The following is a 17368-nucleotide window of genomic DNA, read 5'->3' on the forward strand; positions in this document are numbered from 1 at the left end:
GTTGCTTCCCTGGCCCGCTGCTCTGCCTCTGAGTATTTCCTTCAAAGCGCTAATTACACATGGAACCTTAGGAATTAACTGCTCTGAGCACAGAGACTATGTTCTCTGCTGAAGAGCCAATCTAGCGCTCGACACCCAGCAGGTGCTTTCAATGGAAGATCCGCCAAGAATTGGAAGGGTGGGCTCCCAGCTTCGCTCTGCCTCCTCCTGCCCCTCAGCCCCCCAGGACCACTGGGGGCTGCTCTCCGAGGCCGGGGCCTCCTGGTCTCCAGGCTGTTCTCCACCGCCACGCTGGACTCCCACAGGACTCCGCCGTGCTTTCGCTCTCCCGGAAGCCTTCCCGGCCCCTAGTGCTGGGTCAGAGCCCCTCTCAGTGTCCAGAGCCCCCCGGGAGTCCCCGGTCCCTGCACTTGTCACCCTGCTGTTCATCTGGCCAGCGGCCCACCACACCGTCAGCTCCTGGAGGGTGGGACTGGGTGTGGCCTCTCTCCAAACACCCGGGCTCCCCACCTGGCTCAGAGTTCATGGTCAACAGCCTCTTTTCTATAATCCAGTGCATCGGAGACAAAGCAAAGCTGGGTGAGTGGGGCATTGACTCCTATTCACCAGGAGGCTGCCCAGACGGAGCTCCTGAACTGCAGACTTCTTGTTTCTTTAAATTTTTTTTTTACATGTTTATTCATTTTTGAGAGAGACAGACAGAGCACGAGTGGGCAAGGGGTAGAGAGAGAGGGAGACAGAATCCGAAGCAGGCTCCAGGCTCTGAGCTGTCAGCACTAGAGCCCGACATGGGGTTTGAACCCATGAACCGTGAGATCATGACCTGAGCTGAAGCCAGAGGCTTAACCGACTAAGCCACCCAGGCGCCCCATGAGCTGGAAACTTCTGGCCCACATGCCCTTCTAGGAAGTAAACGTCCCAGGCAGACCCCCTCCCACCCCCCCCCCCAGCCCCCATCCCCCCCAGGGCAGGGCTCCAGCCTCTTCTGGCCCTTCCCAGGCCTCTCTGCCATTGTCATGGCTCTCTTGCCCAGTGCAGGAGTTAGAGCTCCCAGCCTTCCTAATCAGATGCCACGGGGCCAGGGTTGGCCCTAATGGGGACAAGAAGCCCTCCTCTCCTGAGCGAGGGTTTGCTCAGCAACAAGACGTGGGCTGGTGTGTTGGGGGGGGCACATGGGGGAACCTACTTGAGAGAAGCCATTTACAGTCAGCAATATCTATCTGCATGCTGACAATTAATGCACTCTTGCCCTTCAAAAGCAGTTCCCTTTTCATTAAAGTCGTCCCCATGGGGCCTCAGCTTGGCAACACTTTCCCAGCTGTTGGTTTGAGCTATTGTAAGCACCCGAGTTGAAAACGGCATGACTTTATTTTTTTATTTTTTATTTTTTTAATGTTTATTTATTTTTGAGACAGAGAGAGACAGAGCATGAACGGGGGAGGGGCAGAGAGAGAGGGAGACACAGAATCGGAAGCAGGCTCCAGGCTCCGGGCCATCAGCCCAGAGCCCGACACGGGGCTCGAACTCACGGAGCGTGAGATCGTGACCTGAGCTGAAGTCGGACACTTAACCGACTGAGCCACCCAGGCGCCCCAAAAACGGCATGACTTTAAAAGTAATTCAGATATTTTATAAAATTTAACATTGTCCCCCGTCCCAAACTGGGTCTGGATTAGACCCTGAAATCCGAGTTTGGGCACAGAATTTAGGTATCATCTTGGTCATTATTCAGCACTGTAAACACGAGGCCATTCTAGCTCTATCACCTTTAGCTCGGAGACCTTGCGTCTCTGGTGCCCCAGTTTCCTCATCTGTAAAATGGGGCTAATCGTGTTTGCCTCACAGACGTCGTGAGGGCTGGAAGAGACAAGAGAGCGTAAAACTCTTAGCACAGGGTCTGGGGCGCATTCCATGTTCCACAAATAAGTGTAGTGGGGATGGTCAATGTTTTTAACATTGAGGCAACATAGGATAACAGAAAGAGGATTGACTTCAAAGTTAGGTATTTTGAAATGTAACTTTGCACCCATGATTTCTCTGGGCCTCGCTTTCTCTGTCTTTAAAATGGGGGTAAGGATGTCTCTCCCACACGGGTGTGGTGATGGGTAAATAAAATCGTGTCCATAAGGCGACTGGTGTATTTTAGAGATAAGAGGAACCAGCCCCAGAGAGGGTAACGTCATGCCCGAAGCCACACAGGAGGTGTTCTTGAAGATGAGCTCACTGGGGTTCTTACCCTAGAGTTCACGGGCCCCTAAACGGTTCGTGAGGGAGCCGAAGGGTCCCAGGACACGAAGTTAAAGCAGTTTTGTAATATCTCTTGTGGGGAAAGCGTCAACCGTTTTTATCAGATTCTCAAAGTGGCCCCGGTCTCCAAAAGTTGAAAGAACCGCTGTCCTAATTTAACCCCCTTCGCTTCACAGGTGGAGAAACCGTGTCCCAGAGAGAGAGCAAGGTCCCGGCAAGTTAGAGACACGCCAGAATTCCGCAGGGAATGAGACCCTCCCTCCTGCGGGAGGCCCTGGGGGTGTCTAATTCTGGGACGCGTTCTCCTCGGAAACGGTCCTGATCACAGCCCTCAGAATTTTTCAAACTCTGCTCCCATCCTGCAGCCACCCCCTCTCCAGGTGCTGTAGAATCTTGGTTCCTAGAGGTTCGTACGGGTCGGTCCTGTTTTGGGGGGACTTGGGCAGCGATCTGGCATTTTCGCCGGGTGAAGCAGGCAGCCCCCGCCCTGTCAATGGCCAGTGCTTACTGACCACACCGGGAGCGGACCAGGGCGCGGGAGGGGTCTCCAGCTGGGGTGGCACAGGATGAGCGCTTCTGGGGATTTTGGGGGGGGAAGGCACTGGTTAGTAGTGGGTGGGTGAGCGTGAGGTGCTTGTGAGACCCTCAGCAGGGGAAGCGCCAGGAAAGCAGGCTCGTGCCCACCGCTCCCCTCCCCCAGCAGGTACTGCTTTCCCCCACCCCCATCCTTCACCCCCAGCCCTGGCCCGGGGGGGTCCTGACTTGCTGACAAGCTCGGGGGCTTTTGGCTTCGCTTGCTTTGAGCTGCTACCCGGGTTTCTGATCCGATCTCACACGTACTTCCTTCCACCCCGGAATCACACCACGGGCCCCTCTCCAGGACTCACAGGCGTTTGGTTTCCTGCTTCCAAAGCAGCCCGAGTCCCCGGCCCTAACCCCCCTCGCTTGTTAATCCGCAAAGCTGCTTCTGCAAATAATGGCACACACCACCAGGTTTGATTAATTAACTGCGCAAAAATGATGGGGAAACCAGTGAAGGAGATAATTATGCAAAACAGAAAGTGTCAGATTCACTACATTCCCCTCTGCACGCTGAGGATTGGGGGGGTGGGGGGGGCGGCCCTGGTTTCCTGGGAGCTGCCTGGTGAGTGAGCTCCCCAACAACAAATCCCGCTGGCGAAAGGTCAGGAGGAGGGACAAAGATGGGGGGGGTGTGCACATGGGGAGCAGGGCACACCTGAGGGGAGGGACCTGGGGCCATTCCCAGGTGTGCTTGCTAAAGGAGCCCCCGCCCAGCCGGCCCCAATCCTGTGCGCAGAGATTGCAATAAAGCCCTTCACTGGGGCCCCCCGGGGGGCTCTGTCAGCTAAGCGTCTGACTCTCGGTTTCAGCTCAGGTCATGATCTTGCAGTTTTGGGAGTTCCAGCCCGGCGTCGGGCTCTGTGCGGACAGCGTGGAGCCTGCTTGAGATTCTCCTTCTCCCTCTCTCTCTCTGCCTCCCTCCACTTATGCTGTCTCCTCTAAGTAAACAAATAAACTTTAAAAAAAAAAAGCCACGTCCATTTCTCCTCTGTCCCGTTCTGCTTCTCCCTGCCTTATGCCGTCTTTCCTCCCTCCGGAATGGTAGGCCCAGGGGTTGAGGTAGAAGGAGGCAGAGCTGACGTGTTGGCCGAATTCCCAGGCCTGCTTGGGCCGGACCTCGGAGACAGAGGAGTCCTGGGGGCGTGTGAGGCCTCCCGGCTGCGGCTGCGGCTGCGGGGATCCCAGGGCACTGGGGCCTCCCCGATTCCCTGGATCTCCATCTTTCTAAGGGGAGGGCCGGTCCAGAGCGGGACTGGAGTGAGCCCGGCCCCCCTCCCCGGCCAGTGGCGTTTGCCGGTCTACCACACCGTCCCCCATCCCTGGCCCAGCCCACACTGCGTGTCCCCGCCCCCACTGTGTGATCTGGGGGTCTCGGGGTGGACTTTTCTCCCCTCTCCCCGGAGGCCCCGCCCAGGCGGGGCAGCCGCGCATGCCGACCCACCTCCTGCCCGCCTCGGCATCGCGGTAGTCCTCGATGGCCAGCCGGAGCTTGCGCCGGTGCAGGGAGCTGCACACGCCCAGGCCCAGCTCCAGGTCCTCGTCACTCAGGCTCAGCAGCACCTGCTCCCCCGGGAGGTGAGGACTGAGCGCCCAGGAGGGAGGTTTGGGTGGGCACCCGAGGCTCCCGGGGCCGCCGCTGGCTGCACAGCCGCGGCCTGGGGGGGGGGGGGGGTCTGCGGGCATGAGGCTGGCCCCCCCCCCGTTGGACCCCCCCCTCGGACCCCGTCCCCTACCCCGTCTCCCCGCCCATCCTCCTCTGCAGTCCAGGCAGAGCACTGGGCCTGACCCTGCTCCAGGAAGTGGGAATCACATCCTGGCCAAAAGCGCTCTCTAGGCCAGTCTCCACCTCCCCTCCAGCCAGGTACGGGAAGGTTAGGCTCAGAGGGCTCTCTATGTGCCTTCCAGGGGAGACGCGATGGCTTACTGGGGCCCCTGGCCGGGCTCCTAGAACACAGCTCCTCCTCGCCCGGGGATGGGATGCCGGTGGCGTGGGTGGAGCAGGCCAGCTTTGGACCGCTAAGGCTCATGGGAGGGCGAGGGGCGTTCCCACCGGGGTCCCGGAGGTGCCCTACCTTCCCACTCTTGACGTTCTCCGCACACGCCTTGACGTACATGGGCATGGCCATGACCACCTCCAGCCAGGCCTGGACGGTACCGGCCTTCCAGTGGGACATGGGCGTGGTCCGGACCAGTTCCACCTGCTGCAGCCGGTCCGTCTGCTCCTCGCCCTCCGACAGGCTGAGGCTCTGCCGCGTGGGGCTGCACTGGCTGTCCGAGTCTGCAACACACAAGCGCAAGCTTGCTGGGGAGGGGGGCGGGGTGGGAGGGGGGCGCTGTGGGGGGAGGGGCAGGGACTGGGCCGGCTGCCCCCTGAGTCTGCACTCCCAGGGTGCAGGAGGAGGGCAGGGATGGCTTCCCCTCGTGCGCGTCTTCTTGGCCAAATCAAAACGGCTCTCGTTTTGTTTTGCTGCCCCTCCCCCATGACAAAAGTAATCTGTCCCCCCCACCCCACAAAAGAATTTCAAAAACTTAATCCAGAAAAGAATGAAAATAAAACAGTGAAAATCGCCCCCAATCCCACGCCCCCCCAGAGACAGCAGCTGTTCGTGCTTAGCTAAATATTCTTTGGGTTACACAAATGCCCACGCTTACAAACACACAGACCCACGCGCAGACACTCTGTTTTGTAAGACGCTGTTCTCATTCATGCCACGGAGGATGTCTTTCCGTCTCAGCAGAGATCTGCCGTAGCTTTTGACTGCACAGGAGCCATCAGAGGATACATTCTAATTTACCTCGCCTGCCTCCTGCCGATGGGCACGAATTGTTCCCCATTTTTCGCTGGTGTATACATCACGGCAGTCACCTGTTGGCCATGGGCTGATTTGGTTTCTTAGGATAAATGGAGCCTCAGCTCCTTTCCTGAACACCCCGAAACCTGTTTCCGGAGTAGCCCCCCCCCCCCAGACAAAAACGTCTACCTGCCAGCATCTCCCGGCCCTGTTCGATCCAGGGTCAGCCACAACAACACCTGATGTACAGGCCAAGTTCAGTTCACACAGACTCGACTGAGAGGGGAAAGAGTCTCTTTCTCTAAAGCAGGGTTAAATAAACACCCAAACTCAACACCACAAGAAATGACAAGCATGAGAAAAAATAAGCCTGGTGCATTATAAATTACCGTTAACGATGTAAAAAAAATGCTGATGCATCAAATCGGGCACAGGGTTAAAACAATGTGTGTGAAGTCACACAGGTGTTTACAGTTACTGAGCGTGGGTGCCAGGAAGGATGAGGTTACTCTTCCACACTTTTGTGTGTCATCAGCGTTCCACAATGAACATGCACAAGTTGGAATAATTAAAAAAAAATAGGAAACTGTAAGTGGTTATTGATGGGAGTGTATCTGAACGAATGATGCTGCCTTCATATATTGGAATATATGTCATTGATAAGAAATCTATCACTGGAGAATAGTTTTGACATGGGAAGATGTTCATGATCCATTGCCGAGTGAAAAAGACCCCAGGAGACAGCAGGTACAACCTAATCCCCACTGTGTTTTTTTTAACGTTTATTTTTTTTTAATGTTTATTTATCGGAGCATGAGCGGGGGAGGGGCAGAGAGCGAGGGAGACACAGAATCTGAAGGAGACTCCAGGCTCTGAGCTGTCAGCACAGAGCCCGGCGTGGGGCTCGAACTCACGGACCGTGAGATCATGACCTGAGCCGAAGTCGGACGCTCAACCAATTGAGCCACCCAGGCGCCCACCCCCACCACTGTATTTTTTTTTTTTTAACGTTTATTTTTGAGACAGAGAGAGACAGAGCATGAACGGGGGAAGGGCAGAGAGAGAGGGAGACACAGAATCGGAAGCAGGCTCCAGGCTCTGAGCCATCAGCCCAGAGCCCGATGCGGGGCTCGAACTCACGGAATGTGAGATCGTGACCTGAGCTGAAGTCGGATGCTTAACCGACTGAGCCACCCAGGCGCGCCCCCCCCCCACCACTGTATTTTTAAAATGATACATATGTATATGACTATATAATATATAACTATAATTGTGTGTGTATATGTATATTTATACACATAAGATATTAGTTGGATAAATGTTAGAAGTCTGTCTGGAATGGGGTGATGGGTTAATGGTGCATAAGTGTGTGTATGTGCGTGTGAGTGTGCGAGAGTATTTGCATGTGTGCATACTTTCCTGTTTTCCACGTGTCCTGCATTGACTGCATTATGTTTGAATAACGAATAACGTGGTTTTGTTTTTTTAATTTTTTTTTAACGTTTATTTATTTTTGAGACAGAGAGAGACAGAGCATGAACGGGGGAGGGACAGAGCGAGAGGGAGACACAGAATCGGAAGCAGGCTCCAGGCTCCGGGCCGTCAGCCCAGAGCCCGACACGGGGCTCGAACTCATGGACCGCGAGATGGTGACCTGAGCTGAAGTTGGACGCTTAACCGACTGAGCCGCTTAACCGACTGAGCCACCCAGCCGCCCCAGCGAATAACGTGGTTTTGAAAACCACAGCCTAGAAACCTTGTTCAAGTTACGAGGCTGCTTTCCTTCACCCCCTCCCCTGCCCCTGCCATTTAAACTCTTTGGAAACAGCTGCATAATTTTGGTGGCCACGCATGCATCCAGTTCTGCGGAAACTTCTCTAACACCGGGGGCCTCGAACTGCCCAGCCAGGGACCCTTGGGAGCCCACAGCTGCTGGCCAGGAAGATGTCACTCCTGGTTCTGCAGGGCACTTGGGCGGAGCGACCTAATTCAGGGTGGGCAGATATGCTGCTTCGTGCCTCAGTTTCTATCTCTGTAAGGTTGGCATGATACTGTTCCCTGCCACCTGCCTCCTCTCCTGGGCTGCTTTGGGCACTCAGGGACTCCCGGCGCCCGTCTGGGCCGGATGGGTGAGGTTTGAGAAGCTACTGAAACATTGTTTCCCTTCTCAGGTAGATGGAAGGCCTCAGCCCTGCCCCCAGGAAAACAGCAATGGTGCACAGAGCTCTGCGCTGGTCCCCAGTCTGAGCACATGTTGCCATGACGCCCGGGAATGCGGAAGCAGCAGCTTCCTCTGCAGCCCTGCCTGGGGGCCCCCAAGTTTCTGCCTGGTGACAGAGCTGCCTGTTCCCAGCCTCGGTGTCCCTCTTGCTGGTCCCCGGCTCCCAAGGACAGGTTTGGCTTTTGCAGGGAAGTCTTTCTGATTGGGTCCTATCAGTGGCACCCAAACAGGGTGCCCTCCCTGGGCTAGAGAGCTGAAAGCTCCTGTGTTCCTGTGGCCGGGTCCTGCCTCTGTTACGTGCTTCTGGGAAGATGAGAGACGAACGTCACCACATCTGGTTACCTGAAATTCTGAGATACCGCCCGTGTTGTCCGTTTGGACCGGGCCTGTGGAAAGAGACCAGGCTTCAGGGTTGAATAGACCCTGGCTGTGGGCAAATTTCTTCACCTCTTCAAGTCTCAGTTTTCCCGTCTATAAAATGGGAATAAAAACAATACTCTCTACCTCCCAGGTTAATGACTATGATAAATTCTGAACGCGAAGCTGTCGTGGGCACCGGGTAGAAGGTGGTTATTGTTGGGAGTAAAGGGCCCCTCCCTGAGGACTGCCTTCCTGGGGTGAAACGTGGCTTGAGTTCGGCTCAGGTGCTTACAGGGGTCCCGCTTGGTGTCGAGCCCAGCTGAAACGCATCGTCCCAGCTGGACCCTGGCCTGGTCCAGGTGGGAGGGTGGGGCTCCCCGCGAGGCGAGGGGTGGGCTTGTCTCTCCGGCACCCGGGTGGGCGGTGTGTGGCTGGGCCTCCCCAGATAAAGGCGACAAAGGAGGCACAGGAAAGAGGAAGGAAGGAGAAGATAGGCAATGGAGAAAGTGAGAGGAGAGAGACTGAGAGCAACAACACGGACACAGGTAAACAGGAAGGAGAGAGTGAGCGGAGGGTGGAGAGGGAGCCTCAGGTAAGTGGGCAAAGAGGAAAAGCAAACCCACTTTTTTGGTTACCTGAGGGAGCCTCAGGTAAGTGGGCAAAGAGGAAAAGCACCCACCCCAGAACTCACATTCTGGTTTTTGAGAACAGCTATCGGCGCCACCCCCCCCCCCCCCCCCGGCCGCCACGTCCTCCCCGCAAACTCCTCCACCCCCAGCACCCAGGACGGAGCTCCAAGGCGACACTGCAGAAGGGCTGAGGGGGAGGCGTCTTTGGGGTCATAAACCATTAATTAAGGGTACTTTCCAAAATGCAGGCAGCAGGATGCCAGATTTTATGTTCAGGATTCCATCAATCTTGGATTTTACTTCCCCTCTGTCTCAGCCTGAGAGTGGGCATAACTCACGTTTACAGTTGGTGAGTTCGAGAGGCTGGCCGAGCCCCTGGCAGAGTCTTGAGAGGAGGTGTCGCCAAGAGGCAGTCTGGGTCCTTTGGCACACGGTGGGGGAGGGGACTGTGGTGGCTCTGGCAGAAGAGGTTCTACCTTCTCCCACCTGATGGATCGGCTGGTCCAAATAAGCCCAAGGTATTTACTATCTGGCCTGTTACAGAAAATCCTTTACGGAAAACTTGAGGTTCTGAGGCTGGCACTGAAATACAAGAGACCTGGGTTTAAATGCCGGCTCTTCTGCTTACCAGCCAGATGATCTGGGAGAGTGTTTTGAATGTTCTCAGCCTCACTTTTACCATCTGTGAAATGGGATGATAATAATGTCTAATCTCACAGGCCTAAGTGGGAATTAATGCGGTGATGTACCATCCACACAAAGTGCTCAGCTCAGTGTCTGGCATTCAGTGGGTGCTCAGGGGCTGCGTGGGGGCCTCCGTCCTCTGCAAGTTCATGTCACAAACGGTCTACACTGGCTCTGTCCAGTATGGTAGGTACAAGCCACACGTGGCTATCGAGCACCTGTAATGCGGCTTGTCCACATTGAGAAGTGTCTACGGTATAAAATACTGAGTTTTGAAGACTTTGTCCAAAGAAAGAAGAAGTAATCCCAATAATCTTTATATTGATCACATGTTGAAATGCTAATATTTGGGGCGTATTGGGTTAAATCGGATATTATTAAAATTCATCTCACCTGTTTCTTTTTACTTTTTCATGTGTCTACTAGAGTCTAAAACTACATGTGGGACTCATGGTATTTTTGCTGGACAGAGCTGGATTAGATGGAAGGTTTTGTTTGTTTTCTCACCGTATTTCCCCCCTTCTGTTGGTTTGGAAGTGAAGCGTCCTGTTTCTCCGTTTTTGGTTCAGTGGTTCTCAAAGTGGGGTCCCTGTGCCAGCTGCATCAGCAGCACGTGGGGACTTGTTAGCCGTGCAGATTCTAGGACTGCCCCCCCCAAGTTCCTGGAGCAGAAGGTCTGAATGTTGGGCCAAATAATCCGCATTTTAACAAGCCCCTCCCCCGCCCAGGTGATTCTGATGTGTGCTGAATTCTAGAACCACTCTTTAATGGTTTCCCTTGAAAACTTACGTGTATTTAACTTGAAACCTAGGGTTGAGCGGATCTTAATGCTCTGTCCCCAATTATAAGTTACTTAAAACATTCTGATCACTCTTTCTGACTTATAACCTACCCTGTCGATTATTTTAATTCTGTCCTTTGAAAAAGCCCCATAATTTTAGACATTATCATCATGGTTATTTTCTGCTGATCATATTGACCTGAAATAATTTCCCTACATGGTTCATCACTTCCTGTGTCTCAGACCTTACTTCTAAGGTAATTTTTCTCATTCCTGAAGGACGCGATTTAAAATTTCCTCTGGGAGTATTTGGTGGTAAGCTCTTACAACTTTTGTTTATGTGGGGGGGAAAAAGCCTCTATTTCCCCCTTGTCCTTCAGAGAGCTTTGCTGGCTACACAGTTTTAGGTTGACGATCATTTGCTTCTGGCACCTTGAATACATGGCTCCACGGTCTTCTGTCTTCCTTTTTGCTAAAGAGAAGGCAGCTGTCACCAGTAAAATTGTTCTTTTTGTTATCTACTTTTAAGATTGCGTCTTTGCCTTTGTGGTTCTGCAGTTTCATTATGATGTGGCTAGATGTGGATGTCTTCTTATTCCGAATGATGTAAATTGTGCTTCTGGTATCTGTGGGTTCACGTTTGGAATATTCTCGAGCATTCTCTCTTAAAATTTTACCTCTTCTCCATTCTCTCCATCTGCTCTCCTGCTGGGACTGGGCTTTCTAATTCTGTCTTCCCTCTCGTGTAACCTAGTGCTGTCCAACAGAATTTTCTGCGATGGTGGAAATGTTGGATAATCTGCATTGTCCAATGTGACAGCTGTTAGCCACATATGACTGCGGGCACTCAAAATGTGGCTGGTGCAGCTGAGGAACTGAGCTTAAGTTGTTATTTAATTTTAATTCAAATACAGGTTTATGTTGCCATGTGTGGCTAGCGGCTATTGTGGGGGACCAGAAAACTCTAATTTCTCCCCACGGTTTCCCAGAATGCAGCATTTCCAGCATTGCATTCTGGGTAATTTCCTTACACCTATTTTCCATTTTTAAAATCCTCTCTTCGGATATTTACACTGCTGGTTAATCCAGCCTTGGATTTTATGTATTTATTTTTTTAAGTTTTTTTTTTTTTTTTTTTTTAAGCTTTACTTATTTTGAGAGAGAGCACGAGCAGAGGAGGGGCAGGAAGGGTTCATCACTGCCAACTGCAGAGCCTGGTGTGGGGCTCGAACCCACGAACCGTGAGATCATGACCCGAGCCGAAGTCAAGAGTCAGACGCTTAACTGACTGAGCCACCCAGGCGCCCCAGATTTTATTTTTTTAAATGTTACTATGTATTCCTGGTCTGTTTAGATGGTCTTTTGTTGATTACTCATGTTACGGTTTCATCTTAAATTTGAAAAAAATTTTATGTTTATTTATTTATTTTGAGGGGGTGGGGGAAGAGAAACAGAGAGAGGAAGAGGGAGAATCCTAACCAGGCTCCGTGCTAGGCTCTGAGCCTGGCGTGGGGCTCGATCCCATGAACTGTGAGATCATGACCTGAGCTGATCTCTAGAGTTGGATGCTTAACCACTTGAGCCCCCCAGGTGCCCCTCATCTTAATTTTTTTTTTTAAAGAACGACCTACGTGTTAGCTTATATTTGGTATTGGTAATTCCTGTATCTGAAAAGGCCGTGGGTGCTCTAGATTGGTTGTGTTTTTCTGTGGATTTGCATGCGTGCTGAACTCAGGTTTGATCTTCTGGGAATCTCTAGGGTCTAAATAGCAGGTGCTGTCCTCCAGAGAGGATTTGCCGGCGTAGGAGGAGATAGGGAATGGGGATGATACCTGGCAGCAGGGACCACTTCGTTCCTGTTAGAGGGACCTGGGAGGACGAGGGACCACAGACTCTGTTCCTTCGCTGTGCCACGCCCTGACACGGACTTCCGGGTACACAGTCCTGACATCAGCATCTGTTCCCAGGACAGACCCCGGTTTCCACACTGAGTTATCACTCACTGCTCCTCGTTCTGGGGTTAGCTCACAGCTTCTTAGTTTTGGATAGGGGCAACTTGGGGATATCCCTAACTTTTGGTGATGTCGGAGATACATGAGGAAGTACGCTCTATTTTAGCTTTAGTGGTTCTGTGGAGGGAGGGTCCCCGGTCTGTCTTGCTCCGCGAGGCCCCGAGAGGACGTCCCTCTTGGCCGAGGGCACTGTCCACCCAGCGCTCTTCACGTTCTGTGGGCACCGCTGGTGGGCGGGTCTGTCCATCTGCCTTTGCCACAAAGGGAGTTCCCAGGTCAGAGGTCAGGTCTCTGCACCTCTTTACCACCCAAGTCTGGTTCACGGTGATGCTTAATGCCATCGGCAGAAGCCCAAGTTATGGGAAAAGGACAGTCGGTGTTTTTGTTTTAATTTGAATCTTCCCAGGGACCTCTTCTGCTCAACATCCATCACCGGTTCCCTGGATGAAGCCCAGACTCCTTACATGACAAGACTCTCTGCGACTCAGCCCTTGGCTGGCTTCTCCTCTGTCCCTCACCCCCTCTCTGGCACCCCGGGCTTCTGGTACTTTTCCAGCACTCCTGATCCCCTCCCCATCTCGAATCCATTGCACCTGCTGCTCTCTGCCTGAAAGCCGCCCCCCCCCCCCCCCCCCCCCCCCACTGGCTTATCTGCTTGGTGAACTCCTATGAAGCCTTCAGGCTCTAGTGAAATGTTGCCTCTTCCAGGGACCCCTTCTCAGGTCACCTGGGGGAGGCCGGTCACCAGCACGCCTCCGCTCCAGGTGCGTGTGCTCGCGGGGCTCTCATGAACCCAGGGGCTCTTCCTGCCTGCGCTTCTCTCGGCTGAAATTAACGAACGGTCAGGGGATTACTTGGTGAATGGCAACCCCGGAAGGAAGGGGGCGGGGCCTGCTTTTGCTCCCTCGGTATCTCTGGCCCTCAGCAAGGGCTCAATCTCTGCCGATCTCTGTGGTGTAGATTCACCCACCGTGGCCGATTTCACTGACCAGCAAGAGGTCGCTGGATGTGAGCGAGGAAATCTGTTTGTGAGCCTGTATGAGCCGGATCCTGCCCTCTACTGCCTGGACAGAAGGTGCTCTAGAGACGCTGGTTAAAAGAAAGCAGGCAGGATGAGAGGTAAGGAGGGAGGGAGGCCTCTCCCTCCAGGCTCCTCTTCGTCCCACCTCCTTTCGGCCACATCAAGCTGCTTGCAGCTTCTTGAACACACCATATGGTCTCATTCCTGTTTCTCAGCCTCTCGACATCAGCGCTGCTGAATGACATCTGGGACTGGCTCATTCTTTGTCGTGGGGGCTGTCCTGCGCCGGGGAGGATGGTTAGGGGCATACCTGGCCTCCACACCCTAGATGCCAGTGAGCACACAGTGTGGCTGCTCCGGGCGCCCCCATCCTTCCGCCCCGGGGCCCCTCTGTTCTCAGACCCACCCTGCTCTGCCAGCCAAGTAAGGTCAAAACTCCCTGCCCTTGGGCAGTGGCAGGGAGCCCCCTGTCAGCACTTATCCAGCCAGAAGCTGAATTCTCATTTTTAAAATTCTGCATTATAATATGAGAAAGTAACATTTTATGGCCTGATAACAGCCGCTGCATTGCATGGAGATGCTTTGCTGGAGCCCGCAGTCACAGCCCCTGTGAAAGATGTGCAAAAGACAGACCCTGGAGTGCCAGACCGACAACACGGGTTCACACGGCATCGAGTCACTGACCACGTAGCTGCTGGGGTGACGGCGGGACCCCGGTGGGCTCGCCACCCGCCCACAACACCCTGACCCCAGTGCCCAGCGGGTGCTTGGAGGCCCTGAGCTCAAAAGCTGACGGCACTCCCTCCCCCCATGTCCTTTAAAATCCACAAGGCCGGGGCACCTGGCTCTATTGGTTAAGCATCCGACTTCGGCTCAGGTCATGATCTCAAGGTGTGAGTTCGAGCCCCGCGTTGGGCTCAGCTGACAGCTCAGAGCTTGGCGCCTCCTTTGGATTCTGTCTCCCTCTCTCTGACCCTCCCCTGCTCATTCTCTGTCTCTCTCTCTCAAAAATAAATAAACATTAAAAAAATAAGAAAGAAAATCCACAGAACCACAAAGCACACATAGAAGTCAGACAGAGTTCAGCCCTTACCAGCGATAACTGTTTGATGCGTTCAGAGAAAACCTCACATATTTCCCTTTCCCCTCCTTTTTGGTGCCTGGCAAAGGCCCTAAGCTTGTGCTCACTGTGTCTGTCCCCTGGGGCGACAAGACCCCTGTCCCCAACCTCAGAGGACATCTTCCCTCCTCCCCCCCGTCACCACTTCCCGCCAGCCCCTTGGGGAATTTTCCCAAGAGGCAGGGAATCGATTTCCTGGACTGGGCAAGGCTTCACCTGCTCTGTACTGTACTCACTTCCCGGGTAGCTGATTGGCAAGTATTTCTTAATTTTACAGACTTAGGGGCAAGATGTGGAGACGAGGTCCAGGGCAGGCAGGTGCAGTGTCATCCAATGACAGCCACTGTCTGCTTTAACAATGTAGAGAGAAGCTTTCCTTTTTGCTCCTTGTTGACCTGTCCCCCCCCCCCCGCCCCCCACCGAATAGTGCCCACGTTTGGGAAGACCTTCTTAGAGTCTGATCTGCGCCTGAAATCTCTCTGCCCTTTTGTTTATGCTGGGGGCGGCCTCCCCCTGTGTTCCCACGGCTAGTACTCTTGAGGGCCTAGTTTCCTAACTGGCTTTTCTACCGATGGGCGGGTCTGGGAGGTGAGGCCTGTAGGAAGCAGAGGCTGGGGGCTGGAGAAGGATCCGTCTCCCAGGGCCCCGTGGAGACAGGACGAGTTTGCGTCTGTACGGCTCTTGGGAGGCCAGGTTAGAGCATCCAGTTGCTGTGTGCTTTGAGGGCCCAGCTGTGCCCGGGCTCCCTGATGGGATTTTCAGCCTGGCTCCCAGCCCTCCCGGCTCCCCTCCGGCCCTCAGGACCTCTGAGGTCCTTTCTGGGTCGGCTCAGCCTGCTTCTGTGAGTCCCGTGGACTGCGGTTATCAGGATGGTCGTGGGACCCTATCCGTTTGCTCGCTGGCACAGGGGGGACCCCCAGCGAGTCGGATCTGTGGACCTCTGGCTCAGGGCGAGGCCCCCAGAGCCAATGCCGCTCTCTGGGATCATCCTAAGCGGTGAGTGCAAACTGTCCAGCCTCCAACCTCCTTCAAAATACTCCCAGCTGCCTGGAACTTTCCTGTACCTGCGATGAGCTACACTGTTTCTGGCACCAAGGCTAATTTACGAAGAGCAAAGATGCTTCTGAGCAGATCTTTAATGTCCTTCAAAATGAAGAGCGAGCTCTGGTGGGGCTCATGGAGGGCATTCTTACAACTTCGACCCCTAACTGGAATTGTCAGGGAAAAAGCTGGTGCTGGTCTTGACTTTCTGGAGATGAGAGGGGACTAAGCCACTCTGACAGCTCCTGGCTTTGTCAGCTGTACTTGCACCTGCCTGGGTTTAGGGCGCTGTTGGACCCCAATTCTTATCCTTGTTTCATCACGTGCTATGTCCCCTCGGCTGTTTCTGTCGCCTGTCTGAGCCTCCGTGTCCTCCCTTGTAAGGTTGGGACCATAACAGACCCTTCATGCGATTTTGGTGAGGACTACATTAGGGTGACTTCTGTCGTCTCGTGTTCACACCTGCATCCTCCGCCCGAGCCCTAGGCCTGGCACACGGGGAGCGGCCAGCCCGTGTCTGTCGAATGACTTACTGAGTGTATGTCAAGGGCCTGGACTCGCCTGGCCCTCAGGAAATGTCTGCAGATCGCGTCCTCCTCTCCTCCCCCGGCTTTTCTCACTCCCTACGCCCTTCTTCCCCCCCGCCAGAAGCCAGTCCTTGTCCTCCGTCCTCAGCCTGACACCCACACCGTATCCCTGGGCCTGCAGGTTACGGCTGTTTCCGCACCGGTGACCACGCATCCGCCTGGCATTTCTGGGAGAGCTTGGGGTCCCCCTTTGTCAGCCCATCAACACCTCCACCTGAGGGTGAAGCGAGGCCTCCCCTGCCACCCTCTCCATCTCTGAATCCCACCGAGCGCGGCCACGAGAAATGGTGGAGTCCCCTGGCTGGGCTCCGGGCCGCAGGCAGGCTGCCCCCAAGTCTGACCACAGCCCTCTGGGGGCCAGGCAGGCTCAGGATTCCTGTGCCGAATCCAGAATTCGGAGGGCACCTGCTACTTCCTCAACACCCCGAGCTCTGGGAGCCCTGCTCTGGGTTCAGAAACGAGCGTGGTCCCCTGCTGCCGGGCTCCCCATCGAGCGAAGGGCCGCAGGGCCCTCTGGTGAAGGAGGACACGTGTCAAATTGAGATGGACGCCTGTGGCCGGGCAGGCACACGGGGCTCTGCGATCAAGGGGAAAGACAAGGACAGAGGGAATCCAGAGCAGACGTGGCAGAGCAGGTGGCCTGGAGACAGACCGGGGCCGTGGAAATTTTTTTTCCCCTAAAGAACACGGATCTTCTAAAAAACCTGAGTTGCCAGTAGTAAGAACTGCGGTGTATCTGTGGCATTTTTGGCTTCTTTTGAAAGATCAGGAGGTCTGGAAGCACTAGAGCCCAGCGGGGCTTGCTTCCTTAGGAGGGGCCAGACTGCGGGGCCGCCGGGTACCCTCTTCCCAACCTGCCGGAGGCCTCTGGGACCGGGACATAGCGGGAATGAGGGGCGTAAGCGTGCAGCTCGGTGCTGGCTCCCGAGAGTGCTCGTGGAGGTGAGCCCCTGTCATCGCCCACAGCACTGTGCGGCGGGGCCGCTAGAGCTGACCTAAAGCGGAGAGGGTTTCAGGAAAGACATTCCAGCTCTTATCGGGAGGCCCCCCGCCGTGACGGCTGGGCTTGCCCGGTGCTTTCCTGCTCAGTGAGCGGCTGTGTTCCCATTGCACGGATGAGGCCAGTGGAGCTCAGAGACGTCAATCAGGTGTGGACAGAACGCACAGCCAGGACGCAGAGTCCGTGTCTTAGGCCACTGGCCACGTTTCCTCTCACGTGAGTCTCCTGCCACGCTGAGACATGCAGCTGCCATAGGCTGGACGCTTCTGCCCGTTTGTTACGTCATCTTGG

At 54.6% G+C, this 17368-nt stretch overlaps 1 protein-coding gene and 1 long non-coding RNA gene across 5 annotated transcripts in view; both read right to left on the reverse strand.

Moving 5' to 3' along the window:
• Positions 1-17368, reverse strand: part of KAZN (kazrin, periplakin interacting protein) — a 1074196-nt gene that overhangs the window by 26906 nt on the left and 1029922 nt on the right. For all 4 annotated transcript variants that reach the window (XM_078452367.2, XM_078452366.2, XM_060625149.3 and 1 more), the window contains 2 exons: positions 4902-5107; positions 4271-4389 (listed from right to left, as the gene is read on the reverse strand). In XM_078452367.2, the coding sequence (XP_078308493.1) occupies positions 4271-4389; positions 4902-5107 (325 nt within the window). The remainder of the gene's footprint in view (positions 1-4270; positions 4390-4901; positions 5108-17368) is intronic.
• On the reverse strand, positions 7453-10173 carry LOC145715650 (uncharacterized). Its single transcript, XR_014138029.1, has 3 exons — positions 10023-10173; positions 9170-9413; positions 7453-8228 (listed from the first exon to the last, which is right to left on the reverse strand). It is a non-coding gene; the product is annotated as an uncharacterized LOC145715650 (long non-coding RNA).

Source organism: Panthera onca, chromosome C1 (genome assembly GCF_046562875.1).
Source record: "Panthera onca isolate mPanOnc1 chromosome C1, mPanOnc1 haplotype 2, whole genome shotgun sequence".
Classification (NCBI taxonomy): Eukaryota; Metazoa; Chordata; class Mammalia; order Carnivora; family Felidae; genus Panthera; species Panthera onca.